This window comes from Melanaphis sacchari, unplaced genomic scaffold (assembly GCF_002803265.2).
Source record: "Melanaphis sacchari strain LSU unplaced genomic scaffold, SCAv2.0 Contig19_pilon_pilon, whole genome shotgun sequence".
Taxonomy (NCBI): Eukaryota; Metazoa; Arthropoda; class Insecta; order Hemiptera; family Aphididae; genus Melanaphis; species Melanaphis sacchari.
The window spans coordinates 2,421,255-2,443,373 of record NW_020270975.1 but is presented as its reverse complement, the minus strand read 5'-3'; the positions used below and the strand labels follow the sequence as shown (position 1 = coordinate 2,443,373).

The 22,119-nt window shown below is 27.5% G+C and overlaps 1 protein-coding gene across 3 annotated transcripts; it reads right to left on the bottom strand.

Annotated features, from left to right (window-relative positions):
* Window positions 1-999: 999 nt before the first annotated feature.
* Window positions 1,000-22,103, bottom strand: LOC112592955 (ankyrin repeat domain-containing protein 12-like). 3 transcript variants are annotated; one of them, XM_025337129.1, is made up of 7 exons: window positions 6,039-6,622; window positions 4,141-4,297; window positions 3,753-4,042; window positions 2,081-2,853; window positions 1,787-1,999; window positions 1,437-1,691; window positions 1,000-1,370 (listed from the first exon to the last, which is right to left on the bottom strand). In XM_025337129.1, exons 1-7 carry the CDS (start codon window positions 6,451-6,453, stop codon window positions 1,191-1,193), a joined length of 2,283 nt encoding a protein of 760 aa, XP_025192914.1. In that variant the 5' UTR covers window positions 6,454-6,622; the 3' UTR covers window positions 1,000-1,190. The 3 variants fall into 3 exon arrangements, with proteins under 3 accessions (XP_025192914.1, XP_025192915.1, XP_025192916.1); XM_025337130.1 differs by lacking the exon at window positions 6,039-6,622 and adding an exon at window positions 21,821-22,103 and having other exon boundaries at window positions 1,001-1,370; XM_025337131.1 differs by lacking the exon at window positions 6,039-6,622 and adding an exon at window positions 7,293-7,616 and having other exon boundaries at window positions 1,001-1,370.
* Window positions 22,104-22,119: the final 16 nt, after the last annotated feature.

The following is a 22,119-nucleotide window of genomic DNA, read 5'->3' as shown; positions in this document are numbered from 1 at the left end:
TAAAAGTGGTCCCATGTCTATTCTTTAAATAGTTGTTATAAGGAGGTTATATAAATAATAGTTTTAAACAGGACAACTTATGTGTACATTATTTACAGAAGACTTACTAAATTTTTATACTGAATACTTGAATAGAAATAAAAATAATAAATAATTATTACTTTTAAGTTAACAAAAAAATAAAAATATTACGATATGTGTACATTTCTACTAGATGAGTATATATGAAAATAAATTATTAAGACTATTATGATTATTATTTTAGTGTTCTCTCCAAGAATATATTTTTGGATAAATTACAAGAGGTAAAGCATCTGTTTAAATTTAAATTTTTCTTAAATTTTTATTAAAATTAGTTATATTAAACCCTTTAAAAAGTGTGTATTGTCTTGTTTTTGAAAAAAAGATAAATTAATTGATGAAAACTATGTTGTTAAGATACAAAAATTAATTACAAATTTAGTACCTATTGTAGTAGTACACTATTGCAATAATATATCGATGAATCTAAGATAGCTTTTTATTTTAAACTTTTAAATATTAAGACTTAAGATAAGATTTTAGTAGAACTCGCATCATATTTGTGGTGCATTTTACAATAATTTAACCTTAATATTTTTTAATAAAAAAATATTTTATGTAAACATATTTAAATCAAGTCTATAAAATTTAAAAAAAAACATAAAAGTGTATAAATTAAGAAGTACAACATTTTAAAGCTAGTTTCCAGATAAGTGACCAACTGGGAATTTCAGTCATATCTTAATCTTCAAGATAAATAGTATTTGGCTGTATTTCTTCTAATATATAAAAAAAAATGTTAGAGCATCTTTTAAATTTTTTAAAACAATGAGCGTTTGTTGTTAAATTAATGTAATATTTTCTGGTGTAAAAATAAATAAATAAATAAAATTACACAATTGGTTTGAGAAAACATTTATTATCACCATAATAGTATTTGTCAAGAAATTATAAATTTATGTTAAAAGAAAGATATTATAAACAATACTTGACCAAACACACAATATTGTTATTAATATATTATTGATAAAATGGCACGAATACAAATGACAAATATTTGGAAGTTGACAAGTAAAATATTTATCCATAACAATATTATCAACTATAAATTAGTTGAATAAATTAACACCATTTGACATTGTACCAATATGATAATGAGTAACACAAAACTAAGCGGGCAAGAGATCGAAATCGTCGCTGACTAGAACCATCGGCACATGCTCTTCATCAATATTGGGTTCTGAGCTATAGGTACATAATTGTAATTCCTTTAACTTCCATCCCCAGTCCATCTTTTGTACAGCGTGTAAACTTTCTGCCTCATTGTGATGTCTTAGTAACATTGATTCCTTTAATGATCATAAAATATGATTATAAAATCATTTATAAACAGTTATAATTTATGAAATTATTACTTTAATTTTTTCCCATTTGTCATCTACATCCTGTAGCCATGACAAAAAAAGACGACCATTGTAACGGGATCTTGCATGTCTATCTTTCTCTTCTTCTTGCTCAGGTGTCATAATGTTATATACTTCATCGTCCTTGAGAATAGTACATGCAGAAAATGGTAGAAGCTGATTAGCTAATGCACGAGCTGCACGCCCGTGAACCCTAAGTATCTCTTGTTCAACACTCAACACCAATTTTTCTTTTTCTACTATGTGCTAAACAAATCATAAAATTATGGTTGTTACTATATAAATATTATTGTATATATATATATTTTTTTTTTTTTTTAAATAAAGCCAACTGGACAAACCTGTACACGAAGTCTTTGTCTCTCCTTCTCTTGTTCAACAAACAGCTTTTTTAACTGTTCGTGTAAATTGGCTGGCGATGGGGTTTGTGTATTTACTACACGGCTATTAGAATTACCAGCCAAAACATATGTGCATCTGTTCATTAGATAATCTTTAAATCCAGATGGTGGTTTTGGTTGTACAGGAAACAAATTCTTACGTCTCTTATCAATCTACAAAAAATTAATAAAGTATAACAATAATGTATAAAAATAAAAACAGCAATTGAGAATATTATTATTTAACCAACTTACTTGTTTTCTAATGTTTAAAAACATTTGATAGCAATTGGTAACTGGAGCAGGTTCACTGGTTGTGCCGGACGGATTAGTTTCTACAGTAGTAACATTAGCAGCAGATGAAGTATCACTAGTTTCGGATTCAGTACGGCTAGCTTTTAATTTGCGTCGTCTAGGATGTAGCTCTATGCCTGACAGTTCAGCAGTTGCAGTAGATTCAGACGTTGTAGTTGCAGTAGCTGCAGCAGTAGTAGTTGCCTGTTTGTCATCTCCAGAAACGACTGTTGATACATTTTCAGTCTTTTCTGAATGTGTAGCAGACGGTGAAGGGTTACTTGATCCTGCATCTACTGTGACAGCAGCTGGTGATGTAGTTTGAGCCAACTGTTCATCAGGAACAATTGGAGAAGTACCACGACTTGGTGCACCGCTACTGTTACTGCCGCATCTATTAGACGACCGTAATACTCTAGTTTGTGGAGACTTTTGCTCTTCTACAACTATTGTATCAGAAGTTGCTTTCTGAGGAGACTTAGGTGAGTTAGGCTGATTTGATGCCGGTGGTGATTCTTCAGATGGTACAACATATGGTAATGCTGTATGATGATGTGATCGATTACCATTCTTGCCATTTGTTCTTGTACCTGTATCTGCATCAGTAGTAGGTATCACAATTTTTAATGGGGGTACTTTAGGGCCACCTCCAGGACTGTCAGCATTAGAAGGTCCGGAACCACCAGATTTGTCCTCATCACTATCAGGTTTAGGACTAGAAGCCTCATTTTTACCTAAAAAAAATATATATTAATAATTTTCATCTAATAAAATAGGGATCAGAGTTAAATTAAATACTGTTTTTTTAGTTTTGGGTTCCAAAAATCAATAGTTTAATCTAATGCAACAATAACATATTAAATCACATTATATATTATATTATAAATAATTAAATCCAAATACCCATATCTTTCTAGATCTGAAACATCTTTTAAGATTTCTAAATACCTTCTACAAATCAATAAATACTACATAGTATTGTATACTTATTCATTATTTTAATTTAAAGCACTATATTATGTTCAAAATATAATACATTTTATTATGGAAAATATGATAATGATAGTTACTAAAGATCAGATTTGTATTTGCTTTTTTTTTCTTTAGCTCAAAATTTCTATAATTTGTTTTATTTAACTTTTTTTTTAATTTGTTCAGCACTTATCTACTGTAAAAAATTGAATTGACACTATTTAAAACATAATGTAATTTTTAATTTTGTTTTCTATAGCTATTTATATATTAATTTATAAAAAAATTGTATGATATATATTCATCAATATAGCTTAAAATTACATTTAATTTAATTTAAAATAAATTATTATGATATAAACAATTTTAGGTTTATACATAGAAGTACATACAATTTATACAATTTACTGATCTTAGTACTATTTTTTAATTTCAATACCAACTAAAACCATTTTCAGTTTTAAGTAAAATGATGAATCTTTAAGTTCTAATTTATTATAAGAAATTTACAGATTCTCTGTTTAACAAAATATTGTTTGATAATTTTGAAAGATTAAAAGTTAAATATTAAATTAAAATATCATTTTAAACCAATTGATAGTAATCATAAACATAGAAAGTGACTCATTAAATCATATTAAACTCAAAACATATAAGTCACCTTTAGAACTTTGGCTATCTTCTTTGCGTTTTTTTGGTTTAACTTCTTCGTCTTCTTCAGCTAAAGGTCGTTTTAAGTTATCTGCTTCTTTTGATGGCTTTACAGTTGATTCGTTTAACGAACTATTTACAGTATCTGTTGCTTCACTTGAGCCACCATCCTTAGATTCAGTTTCTTTAGAAGTACTAGCTGATGTACTTTCTGCTGGTGCACTAGTCGATACATTTGTAGTTGATTGAGAAATCGACTGATTGGGTGTTTCTGGTTTTTCTTCAGTCTCAACAGTTTTTCTATAAGTTAAAAGATTTTTTATACAAAATGTTGTATTGTGTTGTGTACTTGTGTATGATAAAAACAAAAAAAAAATTTTTTTTAGTATAATACTTACGAATCATTCGTCATGCTGGCGTTCTGTTCCTCAGCTATTTTCTTGTTTTTCTCATCCTGTCGAGCAGACGAACTCTTAAACTGATTATTACCCGTGTTGGTAAGTCTTAATGTCACTCTAGGTGATGCATGCTGCTGTTTATCACTGTTCGCAGCATCTAAAATAAAATAAACTATTATTAACAACAGGTACAAAAATTAAAAACATTTTTCAATAATTTTTTAATAATTATTTAAAATACATGTGATATATATATATTATATAAACAACTTAGTATTTACCATAAATTAAAAACCAAAATATTTAATTAGTCTGGAATAAAATACTCTTAGTTGAAACCTATTCAATAATTTTTCTACAGAAAAACTGATAAAATATATTGAATAATGAAATACTGAATCAAGCAATTTGATAAAACAAAAGTATACAAATTTGATAAGAGACTAATGATATACTGAGACCAATAAAATACTAATAAAAATAATAATTTTACCACAAAATAATACATAAATTTATGTAGACTCTAGCAAGTTTAAACAAAAATTTTCAAATTATACACAAGACATACCTTTTTAGGTATTACTAATTAGAGGTTGTACAATTATTTAATCTAAAAATAATAATAAAATCAAGTGGAAAAAATGTAAAACATATTGTTTCATTCAAAATATCACAAAAATGTAGGTACCAACTATAATATATTATACTTTAATAAACAAATGATAATTAGTCATGAATAAAAAAAAAAAATCATAAAAATCTATATTGAAACTTGAAAGTAAATTATTAATTCATCTCAAATAGCATTTATGCATGAGTAAAATATATTTTCCAAATCCCAACTAGAACACATAACATATTTATTTTTTTTCATTATTCTCCTTGTTTGCTTGTACAATTTATAAATCTTGATTACAGAAATTATTATTATCATTACCATCAAAATAAATACCAAACAAAAATAAAATGAAAAAGAGTTGCTATCTATCTACTTGGTACCTACGAAGTAGGTCAACTAAAAAACTTGTGCTCGATAAAATGGTATAAACAAAACAATGTGAGCTAAACGAAAATCACAATCAGAAATCAGAATGCATTGCATTGTTGTTTTGTAAAAAAAAAAAAAGTTTATGTGATACAAATCTTGACACAATACATTACATGAACATAAAATTTGATGAAGACATTAGAAACTAAAAATATGTTAAATTAATATTATTTAATTAGACATAAATACGAAAACAATGTTAAAAATGAATATATAAATAATATCCAATAAGTACTCGCATATTGTGAAGCTGAGATTTTGTAAGTGTTACTAAAAATTACATTTCACTGTAAAATAGGTTAAATAATTATAGATTCTTAGATTCCGACAAATTATTCGATATTCCTGGCTTTACGAACGGTAACAAATGTTGAAATGCCCAATTTTATTATACTATATACCTGTAATTACTTATCATATTATTACTGATGCCCGCCATACGCACTAAAAACCTTACTTAGATATGATATTTATCACTGATATAATGATATAATAATGGTGGCTACTAAGTAGGGATATTGACAACGGTTGGCAAGTTTTGTGTTTCAAAACAATAATATAATATTATTATTTATGTATCATGTACACACTCTAATCTAAAACGACTTGGGTAAGTTCAGGGAAGTGTGCAACGTCCACATTATGTCGTGATGAACACAACGAATGAGTTTCGTATTTGTAGTTTTTTCAATAAGTTAGATTCGGTAGGTATAGAGTATAGACGACCGTAAATTACTGTGATTTTTGGAACTGAAAATTCTTAGATATCGGTAACCAGTACTCTCTATTCACCCTTTACAATGATTATTATGATTGACGGACAAGAAGAAAAATTACAAACGCCGCTAACCCCGTTCGTTTATCAACCGGCGGCTTTCTCCGCAGTCCGTCGTATAACTTCCTCCTCCTCCTACTAATGTAACGCTTGCAGCCGGCTGCCATTTTCTCGTAAGTCTCGCACTGCGCTTTGCCGGATTCACAGACCTCATGGTGACCGTCGTCTTGGAGGCGAAACGCGTTGATAAACAACCGAACGGAACGATTTCTGGGCCGACAAGACACGGTCCATCGGAGCAAAAAAAGGGACGCAATTGTCGACCGTCGGCCGAAGACGCGCACGGTGCTGCCGGCAGGGGGTATGGAGACCGACAATGGCGACAATAAGTTATATTATCGTGAAAAGTGTTGGACAGGCTATTAAAATAGCACGTTATATAATCACACTTTGACGTTTTAAATGTGAAGAATGACGATACAGAGTGCATCAGACACACAGTGATCGTAATGTCAGGCGACGATCGGCCTAAGTTTTCGGGATGCCCGAGTCGTAGCGCGTAGATATTTTCCAATTTCCCGTCTCCGAGGCCCACGAACGGCACCACGGACACAATGACACATTATCGAAACTATACGAGCACAATACCCTCGTATAATAAATTATTATTATATTGTGTAACGTGTAGCTGATTATAGTGCAGACCTGATGGGCGGCCGGTAGAAAATATTTTTTTATTTTATTTTTTGAACAAAATACACATTGTATTTGGACGACGTTTGTTTTGGGACGAGCGGAGAGAAGAAAAACAAAACGACCACGACAAAAACGTTGTCGGGTGGACAAAACGATCACGCTGTATACGCCACTCGACCAAAACACGCGCGCACAAAAGGCGGTTGAGAAACGTGACAACGTCGCTTTGACAAATCGAAATATTCTGCCCCCACCCCCGGGTTAAAACCGTTGAGCACCGCGCGTACAACCACTACCACCCGCTGACGTACACGTACGACGCGCGGCGCGAACACGGCTCTTTTGTGTGTCAGCAGCATGTGTGTGCGTACTGCGTGTGATCCGTTTTTGAGACCGTTTCCAAATCGCGGGCACACACACCTTAACCACGTGAAAAGAGCAAAAAATGCATCGACCGAGGGGTCGGGCGGACGGTGTGGGGGTAGGTGGAGGAGGAGGAGGCGTACAACAAAAGCATCGGCAGGCATAGTGCTGCAAACGTCGGATTCATAATAATAATAATAATAATAATATCATCGTTGTCATCGTAAATATTATTGTAGGTATATTAAAAGAGAAAAATCGAGCTCTGACCTCAGCCGCGGTGGCGGCGACGACACGAACGCGACTCGCTGCTCGCACTGTCGCATCGGCGGGCGGGGGATAAAGCCCCGAGACGGTGGATTTCGGAAGGCTAAAAACTCGAAAAACAATGCGAGACGGACCTCCGGACGACGGCGTCGTCTCTCAAAAACGGGCTCGGAGTGAAACACCACGGTTGTTACCCCGGATAGACGAAAACACGACACGGCGACGATAACTCGCGCGGACCTGGACACGACGCACGATCGTTGTAGCGATAAGCCGATGGTTGTACCCGGACGCGTTCGCCGACACTGGCGACTGGCGAGGCGCGTCTCCTCGTGGTCCGCTTGCGGTGCAGAGCCGCCGAACGTACGCCGCGTCGAGTTCGGCGACGGCGTTCAAGGTCGCGGCGGCAACGTCTACAATTATTATATGACGTTGTAATATACCTGTGCAGTGTACGAACACTCGACGACGACGACGACGTTCACCGTCGTGTTTTATCCTATACATCATCTGTACGCGAGTATGGACATATCAATTTATACGGACCAAAGAGCGCCGCGCGTAAGCGCATCGACCTTGGGCGTTTCGAAGTGAGCGGCGAAATTTACGAACCAGCATTTTTTTTTCCCCTCTTAACCCGTCGTGCAAACCGCCCAAACACGCGACGGTTTACAAGCGACCGTAAGGAAAAAGGCCCGCCGAGTAGGGCGTTCCCCGAAAGAGTCTCCATCCGTCCGATGCGGAGACTTGCCGCGGTATCGACTTTCGTTCGAGAGAAATTCGGCGGGATGCGTCTAGTCCAGCGGGTGGGTTCGGGGAAGTCTTAAATATTAGCTTTGCGCCTATGTGTACCTACTCTTTTGTGTGATAGGGGGGTTTTTTTCCCTCCCGCGGTGATCTTTTTCGAATTACCTGCTTTACAGCAAAAACGCTTTTGTATATAAACCTGTAAGGTCGGAAATTGTATTTTAAAATGGTTTTTTTTGATTATTTCCAGTGTACGTATACGATTAATAATTTTTATATGAACGCGATAAAATAGAAAACGCTTCAAAATTAATCGTGCTATTTGAATGCGATGATCTGTTATTGTCGCTTTTAATTAAATGCATGTAAAAACATTACACCGTCACTATACTATATTATATAACATTCCGGTGGTTCAGTCTTCAGCATCATTTCCTGGTTTTCGGCTTTTCGTCATATTTTGTAATAATGTTATTGTCAGTGTATATTTAAAATTTTATTTTTAACTAGCTATATTCATATAAATTATAAATTTTCAACTAGAACATCCTTAGAAACGTATTTCTGAGTGCTTATCAGATAAAATGTCTATAAAGGTAGATCGTAGATATTACATTATAAAACACTTTTCTGTTAATAATTGCTGGTCCATTAAAAGACAATTCAAAGATTACTTGATCAAAAACTTAGGGAAATTAAGGTCATTATCATATTTATTTAAACTCGAAGAATACACAATGATCATTAATAACTGACCGTTTAGTTTACGTATCAGAACTATAAGCAAACTAACATAACATCGATATCTGCAGTTTTACAATTTTTTTTTATTTTACGATTAATTTGAATGAAAATCTTTATAATTTTAAGAAAGTAAATGTTCATGATGTTATTGAAATAAGAGAACAACTATAGTATATATGTTTTCCACTAGAAAAATACTATATAATAAAGCATGCTGAAACAAAATTATTTTTTAAGCTATAATTTATTATTTAATAACTAATGTTTAAAATATAAATATTTTTAATAAAAATTTATAAAAGTGGTGCAAATTTTTTTTTAATTTACACTTTATTATAATTTATTGTTATATTTTCCATATCAATAAAATAAACAAATTTATTATTAGTCATTAGGAGAGACTATAACAATTCACAGCTAATTATAGATAATATCAATGATGAATCATCAAAAGGTCTAATTTATCATATCTACTAGTAGATACAGTGATCACAACTTGTGTAAAAATTTTGAAATACTTAAATGTTTATAAAAATGAAAAATCATCAAGTTAATAAAGATTTGATAAACTTAATTTTAGTTATTAAGTGAAACGATGAATTTATTGGTAATGAGTAATAAGTAATAACTAATAACTAATGACGAATATTAATTATTTTTTTTATTGAAAAAATTCAATATTTTATAATATTTTTCTTCTAGAAATGTTGAAAAAAAATTTTCTTGGCCTAAAAAGTTTGAAATTAATACAAGGTACGTCATTCGTTATTCGTATAGCAATTTAAAAATATAGAAAGAACATTAAAAAATATTAGTATTTAAAGTTTAACATTTTGACAAAGTTGAAAGTTTTAATTAAAAATAAAGATTTTGTAATTTTGTTGCAATTTAAAAAAATGTTAAACGTAGATTAGAAACTTTTAGCCATCACGTTTATTATTATTTATATTTACACTTCCGTTCTTTGATACGCTGGTAAAGGGTTAAGACATATAAATTAATAACAATTTCTATTAAATAAAAATATACTATAATTTTAATTTTAGTGAATAGTATTGCTATGGTAATTAAAAAGAAATTATTACAATTAGGTATGTATAAGGATAATTGAAATTTTTATTTTTCATTTTTCATTTTTTATTAATTTATTTTATAATATTTTCTTTGATAAAATCTAGGACTAGGAGAGTAGGTGAATGAAGAGTGCACGGACGCAAAACTCATTAGAATGATATAATATTATGGTAAAACGATTATTAATTAATAAAATATGCAATGGTTTTGGAAAAAATAAATTGAATCTCTACTATATTACTAATAGGAAAATAAATATTAATAGTAATATAAGTAAATTAAAAAATATGCTTAGAAACAGAGGCAATGCTCAGAATCAGTACACTTTGTATGCAATAAATAATGTTAATCATTTATTATTGAATTCAAATTTAACACATATTATTTAGGTTATGGCAAATGGCAATAATAATAATCAATGACAATGTACGCTCGAAACCTACTAATGTAATGCTACAGCAGTTCCCCGATTTTTTAATTTGAAATATTTAATACTAATATTGGGAAATTATACGGGTTTATAATTTATAATTGTATTATATGTATTTATATTAATACATTTCGTTGATAACGTAGAAGTGTATATTGTATAACAGTGTTTCTCAACCAGGGGGTCGCGATCACCTTGACTAGGAGTCACGTAAGTCAAAAATAATAAAACACTAATTTATAAAATTTACTTTTTTATTTAAAACTTTTTATTGAACAAAAAAAATACTTAAAATAATAATAATAAATTTAGCCTAATAAAGATAAATATCAATAAATTAATCGTTTCATAACACATAAAATAATAAGCAGTCGATTAAAATTAGATATCTCATCAATAAAACGGGTACTCCACCACTAATGGAATTCCTAACGATCTGAGATATACCGTTTAAACTTAACAAGTTTAAATTACTAGACATAGTATTTATAAATTTATATTTAAAATAATATATTTCGTTTGGTTAATGGTAAGATATTTTAATTGCTCAAATTTGTACTCAATATAGATGATGAGAGGGGGAGTCACGAAGCGATTGACCATATTTTATACCCATTTTGGGGGTCGTGACACTAAAAAGATTGAAAAACGATGCTGTATAACACAATTATTAAACAAATCAAATATAATCAGTGAATAATTGCAATGCAATACACTACCTACTTTATTATGATTTATGGTATCCAAAATTAACAATAGAAACATTCAAACATGGTTAAACGAGTCATAAATTTACCTATAAGGTACCTAATAAAATAATTTTACTTTTGACCTACAGATTAATAGATTATTTTGTAACAAAATTGTGAAAAAATATGTTGCACAAAACATAAAACATTAGAATATCATTATTGTCAATATAATAAGGAAGTTTAAAAGAAAAACGATTCGTATTAATCACATTCAATAAGCATTAATTTGTATTATCGACATATATTTTAACTATAGCATTATACGATATACTATGAAATAACTTAAATAACTTGATTTATTTTAGTATCTAAATAACTTAATTTATTTGTCATTATTAATATATTATAATACTTTTAATATATATTATTACGTATCACAATAGATTTTAATTGTTGTATGATAATTTTTTAAATGATAAAAGTATAGTTAGGAAATTATAAATATATAAAATATATTAATGATAAAATAAAAATATAAAAGGTAAGCGTGGGTACCGTTCTGCTGTATATTAGGTGTCAAGTAGAACTCGTTATTGGGCGAACCACAACAATACATTTTGTTAAATTATAATTCAATAATATACCATTGTATACGATAAAAATGATTAAAAGTGAAGTTTGTCTACATTTTGGTAACCATATTATAGTTACAAAACAATTATTTTAATAATAATAATAATAATAATGGATTTCCGTAAAATTTCTTGTTTTCCCTAATTTTTTTTTGTTTTTTCCAATTATAAAAAAGAACTGAGAATTTTGAATTTTTAAAGTACAAACTAGATCCAATTTGCTGTTTAAAATCATACTCAAAATGACAATTGAAGCATTTTTATCGACTATAACTACTTATCGCTTACATAGACATAAAAAAAAACAAACATGCATCATTATAAAATCAATACATAAAAAAATCAATAATTTCATAATTTCAGATGAAACTTCAAACATTAATCAAAAAACGTTTTAATTTGTGAATTCAAAACAATAACTTAACTTATTTTAAGATCTAGATACACGCCTTATACTGTGCAACAGTGCAAGTACTAACTATTAAGTAAGATACTATGTAATAAATAAAAATGATATATTATTTCATTATTTATTATTAAAATTTATGAAAAAATGTATAGATTTTAATATAAATATCAAAATAATTATGGTAGTCAAATTCAAATAAGTATGATGAAAACGAAAAATAATTACATCATTTACGTATTAATTATCACTGATAAGAATGTATTACATAAAAATTCATTTCGCATACCAAGAGTGCTCGTTACTCAGTCACAGATCTATCACGGGACACATGGAACTGTAATTTATTTTATTTTAAAGTATTATTGCAGTATTATATTTATCTTTTATAATATATTTTAAGCCAATTTCATTATTCGAATTTATATTTATATTTTCTACTCATGATCATAATAGCACTAAAGTATAACTGCTGTGCAGATCATAAAAATAAAATAAAATAAAATTTGCATATAATTCTTTGCATTTATATCAGCGTTCTATTATATTATAATAATTTGTTATCATAACTACATATAAATAAATATTAAAAATAGGTGATATATTATGTATGACTTAATCATATTCATAATGAATAATTATAATATAATTGTTCGAATGCAAATAAAATAAAACATAATTATTTAATTCTCAATGTGTAACTAAAAATGTATACAGCACCGTCATGCACTAGAGAACTTTAATTTCATAAAAAAATCGTATATTTCCAATGATTCATCATTCATTATACATTTTCATAACGAATTTCTCTCTGCAATGTTTATGCACAAATATGACTCAACATGTGTATAGTATTATTATTTTTTCTATTCTAAAATATAAAAAAAAAAAAAAAAATAGCGACGGAGTACACTTTTGTTTGTATACACGAAATATTACAAACAAATTAGAATAAATCCAAGGTTTGGAAAGAGAATCAATACAAATTTATCTCTTCATGAGTAGGATTGAAAATTAAAAATTACCATTAACATTTGGTAATATTCCGTGTATTTAATATACGTAGAAACACGTTATAACGTAGGTATACATAACCTATAAAGGTTATACAAGTAAAATATAATATTCAACTCAATACGACACGAATTGTGAATGCGGCTTGAGAAATCAGAACCTCGGTAATCTACACAGATAACCGTGATCAGAGTCTATAGCTATCAAAATATAGTTGAAAGTTTACATTTACTAGACATTGGATTCAGCTAGATGACAAAAAAAGACAAATATTTGTAATTGATGTAAGTATTTATAAATAAACTGTTGCTTTTAAAAAAATACTTGCAGCTTGTTTAATTTTGCAATAGAATATCATTTTGTGAAATTGTTAACCATTAATATACTCATTTTTAGTACAAAAAAAAAAAACTCAACAAATGGATATATTTTGAACAGCTTTTCTCAAAGCTATGAAAACATACGAGTGACAGGCATATACTAAATAATGATATATACACTATGCATATAATACACAAGTTTAAAATGAAATATAATCACAAATTTACGTTAAATTTCTAAATTAAATGTGTTATATTTAAATTTACATTTTTAAAGCGGACTGTACGGTTTAAACACTTTGAACACAACTTAATTAATATTATAGGTATTATTTAAAAATATTATAGAATAACATGGTAGATTTAATAAATTTTAAATAATTAATATATCTATATGACAGTTGTATTCAAGAAGCCTATGCCAAAATGGCAAAATGTATATAATCAAATATTATTTTTATAAAATCCATAATGGAATTTGGCAGGTAGGTAAGAGGTAACTATGACAACGGAAGTTGGCAGACGCAATGGACATACTAAAAATATAGTGTGTATTATAATTTTTAAACGTATAGTATAAATAATATTCTAACTTATAGAATCAAAACTAATTATGTTTAAATCAGGTATCAGTTTATAATCATTTTAATGAAGCGTTCATAAAAAGTTTATAAGATTAGTAGAGTACCTAAATACATTTAGTGACGACTCAAGGGGTATAAAATGGCTAGGCTGTAATAGGTTCCAACGTTGTATTGCTATGGTAATATGATAATATTATATTATAATATACAAATATAAATACATTTTAAATATTAATCAATAACTGTTATAAGCTTCTACACGATTTCTACGTTTGTATGATGTATATATTATATTAGTATGCTAGTTAGGGTCACTACAACAGTTGTATCGTCAACATGATATAGTTACTTAATAATAGGACTTGATGTTTGCATGTATTGACTCATCTTAAAACCATATATAACGTTGAGAATTCGTGTTCAGCAAAATCCATTTAATATTGTTAGTTTATTATTTTAATAAACCTGCGACGGTAACAGTGATCATTGTAAAGATTAAATTACATATAAACAATATATAAGTATAACGATGCACATAATATGATCATATAAGGCCACTTAAATACTATATATACGGTAATGAGATATTATGAAGAGAAGATCGGCGGCTACGACGAATTTGATTGACGCAGAGATTAATGTGGTTAATTTTTAATATTACAGTATCAACCTTGAAAGTAAGAATATTATATTATGTGATATCTCGATGGTTGAGCATTTTTAAATTTTAATATTTAATATGTTTATAACTTGCTTTAAAACTAAATTAACGAAAAATTCAACGAGAGAACTCCTAAATCCTAATATGCTTAGGTACCTAAAGATGTGATAATAAGTCAATGTATGTACTATAAATTATAATATTAATCCTAACACAAAATTAATTCTGTTGAAGGTAAATTTGGTATGTTATATATTTATACCTACGTTTATATAAGACGGAGAAAATGTAGATAATGAAGAATATAGGTGGAATTTAAATACGTGATTCGGCTGATTCGAGTGATAGTCGAACCTACATAATAATTCATAGGTCTATCAATCTTATAGAATAAAATAAGTTTTTAAAATGCACGAAACTTCATAAATAAAAACAATTTAATACATTTAATAATTTTAAATGTATTATACGTATTTCAAGGTTAGTATAATATATTATATTAGTAAATACATTTTATTTCGTATAATACTTTTAACAAAAAATATTTAAAACGTATTATTTGAGTATTAAAAAAAATCTTATTATACAACAACATTTTAGTAAATCGTTTTTTGCGGATTAGAGAAAACCAAAATTAAAATATTGATAAATAATATTTTGGTAAAAAATAAATAGGCATATTAGGACCGTAATTGGGAATTTTCAACAATTTATGGCAACAATTTCAAAATAAAATCATAGAATTAATTGTCAGAAATAGATCAATAGAATTATAAGAATATGAATAAAATAATGAAAATTAAAAAAAAAATTAGCTACCCGGGTAAATAACCTCTCGTTACTTCTCTTTTTTAATACGACCATGCATCACATTTTAAAAATGTTTATAAATATGAAGATATACTATTTGATCATAAAAGTTATAGAAACAAACGCAATCATTAATAATAAATTAATAAATAAAAATGATTACATTAATTTAATGTCTTCGTATAAATTGATAAAAAAAAAATATTTAAGTGACGTTTTTATACTTTGTTTATACTTCTTATCTTCATCACTATTAGTTTTGTAGAATGATGGGTCTAATACACATGGTTTTTTTTTTTAATTTCGTCATTTCCTGATAAGTGATAAAAAATTAAAACAAATATTAACATTAGAAAGCTTATTTAAGTTCACTTAAAATGTATGCTATTTATTATTCACTTATGATCACATCAATAACGTAATAAACTTCCTACTTAAACAATTATTCTAATTATAAATTATTATTATGAAAATAAATTTTCAGCTGAATATTAAGTATTTACATTTTGTAGGTTCATAATGGGTTACCTGTAATTTGATTAGATAGTTGGGAATAAAGTACAAGAAGTCGAAAGGAATGAATAATATTATACAAATATACAATAGATCATGTAGACTACTTCCTACACAGTACACAAAATGCAATGTAAAGTACCTATGTACTATATTCTAAGTTCGAAATACAATAATAAGTATATAAGTAATTAAATTAAACCATATAAATATTTAATATTGAACTTTTATGATGTTTATACTAACCTAGATTTTCTATAAGCAATTAGAATTAAACTAGAAGAAAACAATTTTTGTTAAAATGTTCTATAAATTTTAAATAAAAATATGAAATTATCAAGGTTTATAAATTAAGTGTTATGTATTTGTACAAGACTTTAAATGTATCCTAAGGAAAAAAGTAAAAAAACAAGCTATAAAATATGTAATTCTACACTGTATAAATTCATATTATTGTAATACATTTTAAATTAAACGCTATTTGTCTATATGATTAAATTTGTTGTGCAAAATCGAAGTCGTCAATAAACGCATGTAAGGAAAACATGTTTGAGAGTCTTAGTAGTTAACCAAGTTATTAATTATAAAGTATTACTTTAACATCTGAACATATACTTGACACGATTATAGTGAATCTTGTTTTTTGATGATTACAGTGTATAATAACCGTATCTAAAGCGTATTTAAGTATTATTATTATGAAAATAATTATTCAGTTATTACGTTAAGGCTACAACAAACATATAAATTAGTCAAAATTTGTAAATAGGTAAATTATTTTTTTTTTCAAAATTTTTTAAATGAAAATTAAAGCATAATATAAATTACTATTAATGATTATTCACTATTCAGCATTATTGGTATATCGTGTAATACACTTATATCGCAAGAGTATATAATGTACAGTGTACAATGTACATGTCATTGTCATAGTTATTGTTTATTTAATATTATATTTTTCGCTATATTATTATTTTGTTATTAGCTTTTGATTATAAACTTATAAGTATTTTTATTTTTTTGTGTTATAATGTAAGAAATAAATAATAAAAAGTATTGGTTTTTGCCACAAGTTAATAAAACTAACAAAATCACAAACATAGAAATTTAATAGAAACAATTTTAGATTTTTTTTTTTAAATAATGGTACATTTTTTAATTTATATTATCTAAACAACAAAATATAGCAATATCAAAGTTTTAAAATAAAGGAGTATTCATTTAAAATAAATTAAGAAACGTTATAACAATTAAATATTTTAATTAAATAGTTGATTATAGAATTTATTTAGATTATAAATAAAGAAAAGATCAATGCTCAAAGGTACCAAATTATTTAATATTCTGCATTGGATGTGGGTATAATAAATAATTTACTAAAAAACAAAAAACAAAAAAAAAAAATCAAAGCCAACCCAACTGTTTGAATGAAATTACAAAACAATAAGACGATGACCTTCAATCTTTGGATCTATGAAACGTTTATAAGACATCACAAGAAGGGTTAACAACATACTTACAAATTTAGTTAGGTAAATACACCCGCAATTCATCGATGGTAAATATGATTTTTTTTAATACAAAACTGTTTTAAATAATTTAAATAGTCTGTTTTTTTAGTGTAGCTCAACTGCAATAACAAAATTGCAACGACCCAAATTAGATTAACAAAGTCCTGAAAACCCCTGACATTTGTAAGTAAAAATAATATTTTAACAACAGAAATTTTTAACTAAACATAAAAATAGTTAAGAGACTACTTTTCTCGGACAATTTTTATCTAAATATTCATTGACATTCATTTATTTTATCCATTGACCGGTTAAAAAAAATCCAGGTCGATCACATAATAAAAAAATATTTTAAACTGTGAAAATTATTTTTATACATGTAGGTTGTTTAAAAAGATTGATAGTAATGAGTAGATATCACCGAATGTCGATAAATAGTAAAGTAAGACGTATATTCTGGGATAACGTTTATACAATTGTACGCAGAGCTTGGTTTAGCAGACATGTAGTAATGAACACTTGTCCTAGTTATTTCGAAAATTACATAAATAGCTTTTAAAGATACTATGTCAGTTGAATGACATCATCGAAAGTAAAAGAAGTAAAAATAAATAATATCTATAATATCTGTTTAAAACCAACTCGGTACATAATATAAATAATAAATAATTTAATAAATAAATATGCATAGTACATCATGTTAAAATATAATGTTTATACCTAAAATGATACACAAAAAAAGTATTAAATGTAATATATTATTATGACGTGTAAGTAAATTAAAATGACTGATAATAAACTAACAAATTAGCTAAGAAAAATTGATTGCTCTATAATTTTAATTAGTTGTAGTTTAAAAATTAGTATCATTTTTCTAGATATTTCATTTACAAAAACTTAAATTTAGAAGAAACACTTAGTGTTTGATATATGGAACTGATAAATGATAATTTAGATAAACTTTATAAATGAAATAATTGGTTAATATTATAAGAATGACGTATTATTGAAAAATAATAAAATTTTTGTGATATAAATTATATAATATCTACTACCATGTGATTTTCCAAAACATGATTACATATTATAAGTAGATAATGTAATTTAGAATACATGTATTAAATTTTAATCAATACAATTAAGAAATAATATGCATAATTTCTAAAAATATTTCTTTAGTATTAGAGTAAATTTATAAAATTATTTATTTTATATACATTTATTTAATAGTTTTTAAATTATAATGTTATACTCAGAAAATAATTATTTACAATTGATTATTTTGTGGTTGTTCATATATAAATTAATATAATACAGCATAATATATTTTATATTTTTAGAATATTGAATGTATTTATTTTAGTAATTTTCGTGTATACTTGTCATTGGTAGGACTTTGTTATTTTGAATTTGATGGGGATCTTTTTAAATTACGTAATTTTAAACGATTGTGATTAAATTAGATTGAACTTGTTATTGCCTACCCACTATTTTAATATTAAAGTTATCGATTTTTTTTCGTTCTATCCCCACAAAAATTAAATTAAATTAGTATACATTATTCGGTTATATACTTTATAGTTTATAACACACATCGGGTATTTTGTAATTTGAGGATAAATTATTATTTAAAACAAAAATTAGTTAAATTGTATTATGTTAAAGCATTATTGGAGAGTATTTTACTTTGAGATTTCATTTAGTGACTCAAATTCAAGTTATAATGAACTAGGTATTAAAGGTACCTGTACAAAATTACAATTATTATATAATTAGTATAAACAAATTTAATTTTAAAAACCTAATTAACTTTATCAGAGGTTATTTAATTCGATTTTAATGCGATTGCAATTTATCAAGGATTTATTTTTATATTCAACGTATTTTTAAAGTAATTTAATATTTTAAATACGCTTAAAAAATAGTTTTCTTAAGTTAAATTGGGCTTAAAACAATTCGTAAGGTATTAATTGGTATTTATTCTTTACGGCTGCAGCCGTCAGTTTAATATGACGAAATTAGAACAATTACCTAACTATAATAACAATGTTTTATAAAGAAATCTATTTTAATTTTTTTTTTCCAAAAACTTTCTGTTATTCATAGCAGTACTCAATATTCTAATTATAGTGTTTTTAATTTAATATTTTATGCACTAATATATAATTAATACTTGCCACTTTTTAATTATTAATTTCCAAGAATACTGAAATTAAATAAATACTAAAAATGTATTATTCATTCATGTTAGATTTTACATTTTCATCAAAACTTACATTTATCAATAGTTTATATTTAAACATTTTTTATAACAGAATAATTGCATTAAATTCCAGGAAAAAATAGAAGTTGAAATAATTAAATACATCAAGATTTCAATTATAAGATACATGGAATTATTATTATACGTACTATAGATAATAAGGTATAATAGTTTATTTTAATTACGATACCTAAAGGCTACAGTATAAATATCTAAATATATGAGCTGTATATTAATTATTTTATCATTACATATAAAAACGATTACGCTTCTTTGGTTTTCTTAAAATTACAATGATCTAATTGAATCTACACATAGAGTTTAATTTTCTAATGTCTTTGTCATAAGTTTGTAATTTTTCAACATTTTTTCCAAAAACTACAGAAATACTATAGTCCAGCAAAACAGATGGTTCTACGTATCTAAGTCTGTACTAGATTTCCAATCTAGAGGTTACATAAGGCCGATTTTTTTTCTACTTCCCTTCAAAAAGTGTTAATTAATCATATAAAAATAGATTGTTATATTTTTTCTTTCACTCTGCACAGCATTAGAAATATTAAATATTACTTAGAGTACATTGCTAATTAATTAATTATTAATTATATAAATGTTATAAAAAAAGCCTAAATTCTGCATTTAATTTTTTCACTGTGATAATAATTTTTAATATGTAATGTTTAATAATTTAAGTTGTTTATTATGTAGATAACATCTAACCAATAATAGAATATTCAAATTAATGTGTACGTCTTGTACTAGTCACACTATCAACAAATCCAAAAGGAGAGAGTTATTTGTAGTTCAATTCATAGTATTTCGTATATTTTTAGTGCCTACAGATTACGAGTATTAATAGTATCAATACATACATTGAATGGTGTATACTGTATACTGTATTATATTAACCGTTATGCCGGACAAATGTGTTCCATGGTACAAATACTTCATAACTCAAGGTTAAAATAATAATTCAAAAGCAATGTATAATAATTTTCAGGACGACAATGAATAATTCATATGAATTTAAGCTCAAAATAATATGTTCTATTATGATCATTGTTCATCTGTAATAATCAATAACGATATTAATTCCATTTTAAGAAACAGAATATTCTAACTAATTACTATACATGAAGTAAACAGAAAAAAAATATATAAAATGGTTCAACTATCGAATGACTAAAAAAAAAATTAAAAGACGTTAAGAAAATGAAATTCATTCATTCATTACTCGTGGACACATGATCTATTATTTTTTTTTTATATTATTTAAAATTAAATTATATTTTAAATTTTTATTTATTTATTTTTTATACTGTGCATCGATTGCTATTTTTACATAGTTTTACATAGTAAAAGTTTGTTCTTGTGTATATTAACACCGATATACCTAACAAAGCAAATCAAAAATCAGCGGAGACGGGAGCCTTTTTCAAGATCGATTTCATTTCAAAAATCTAGCTGATTTCGGGAACACTGCGGGACGACAATACACCCCCAGGTTCGAAGGACTTCGTTTATTGTACGAAATCTTATTGCAATCCTATGCCAAGACGATACGAAGTACAAACATATTAATAACGATAATATTAAATAATAGGCACTACATTAAAATAAGCACTACGACCGGAGAGAATTCGAAACGTATTAACGTGAACAAAGCCGGTTTTTGCCGAAAAAACAGATGGAAAACACGTGATCATCGGCACGGCCGGTGACGAGGAGGAATACACATAATATTATTATGTATTAATATAGCAACCAATAACAATAACAATGTGCGTCGTCGAAGAAAAAATCATCCCGAAAACCGGGGACCGGCACCGGGACTGGACCGGGGATGAGACTCGGTGCCGGAGGAGGCGTAGAAAAGTTTTGACGGATGGGAAACGGAAAAAATTTAAACTCAAAAAGATCGGTGGCATCAAAAATGTCATAAAAAATAAAAAATAATAAAAATAATAAAAAAAAAAAAACAATTAGGTCTAAAAAAAAAAAAAAAAAAAAAAAAATAATAAAAATAATAAAAAAAAAAAAACAATTAGGTCTTATCAAATAATAATAATAATAATAAGAATATTATAGTAATAATAATGAAAAACGGTTTAGGACTTTGCCGAAACGTACTTGCGGTGGTCTTGTAACGTTTTTTGTACGCGCTCATGTTGCCGGTTTCCTCGTCGGTTCACAGCTCGGTCATGGCGAGAAACAACGCAACGTCGCAGCGACGGCGGCGGCGGACGAAATAATAATAATAATAGTAATAGTAATAATAAAAAAAAAGAAGAGTAACGAACTACGGCGGCGCGGGGCGCGGTGAGCCGGCGGCGGCGGCGACACACTACAGTGGCGAAGCGAAAGCGCCACCCGGACCGTTTCGGACGACGGCTTCGTCGTTATGTACGCCGTGCGATGCGTATACGTCG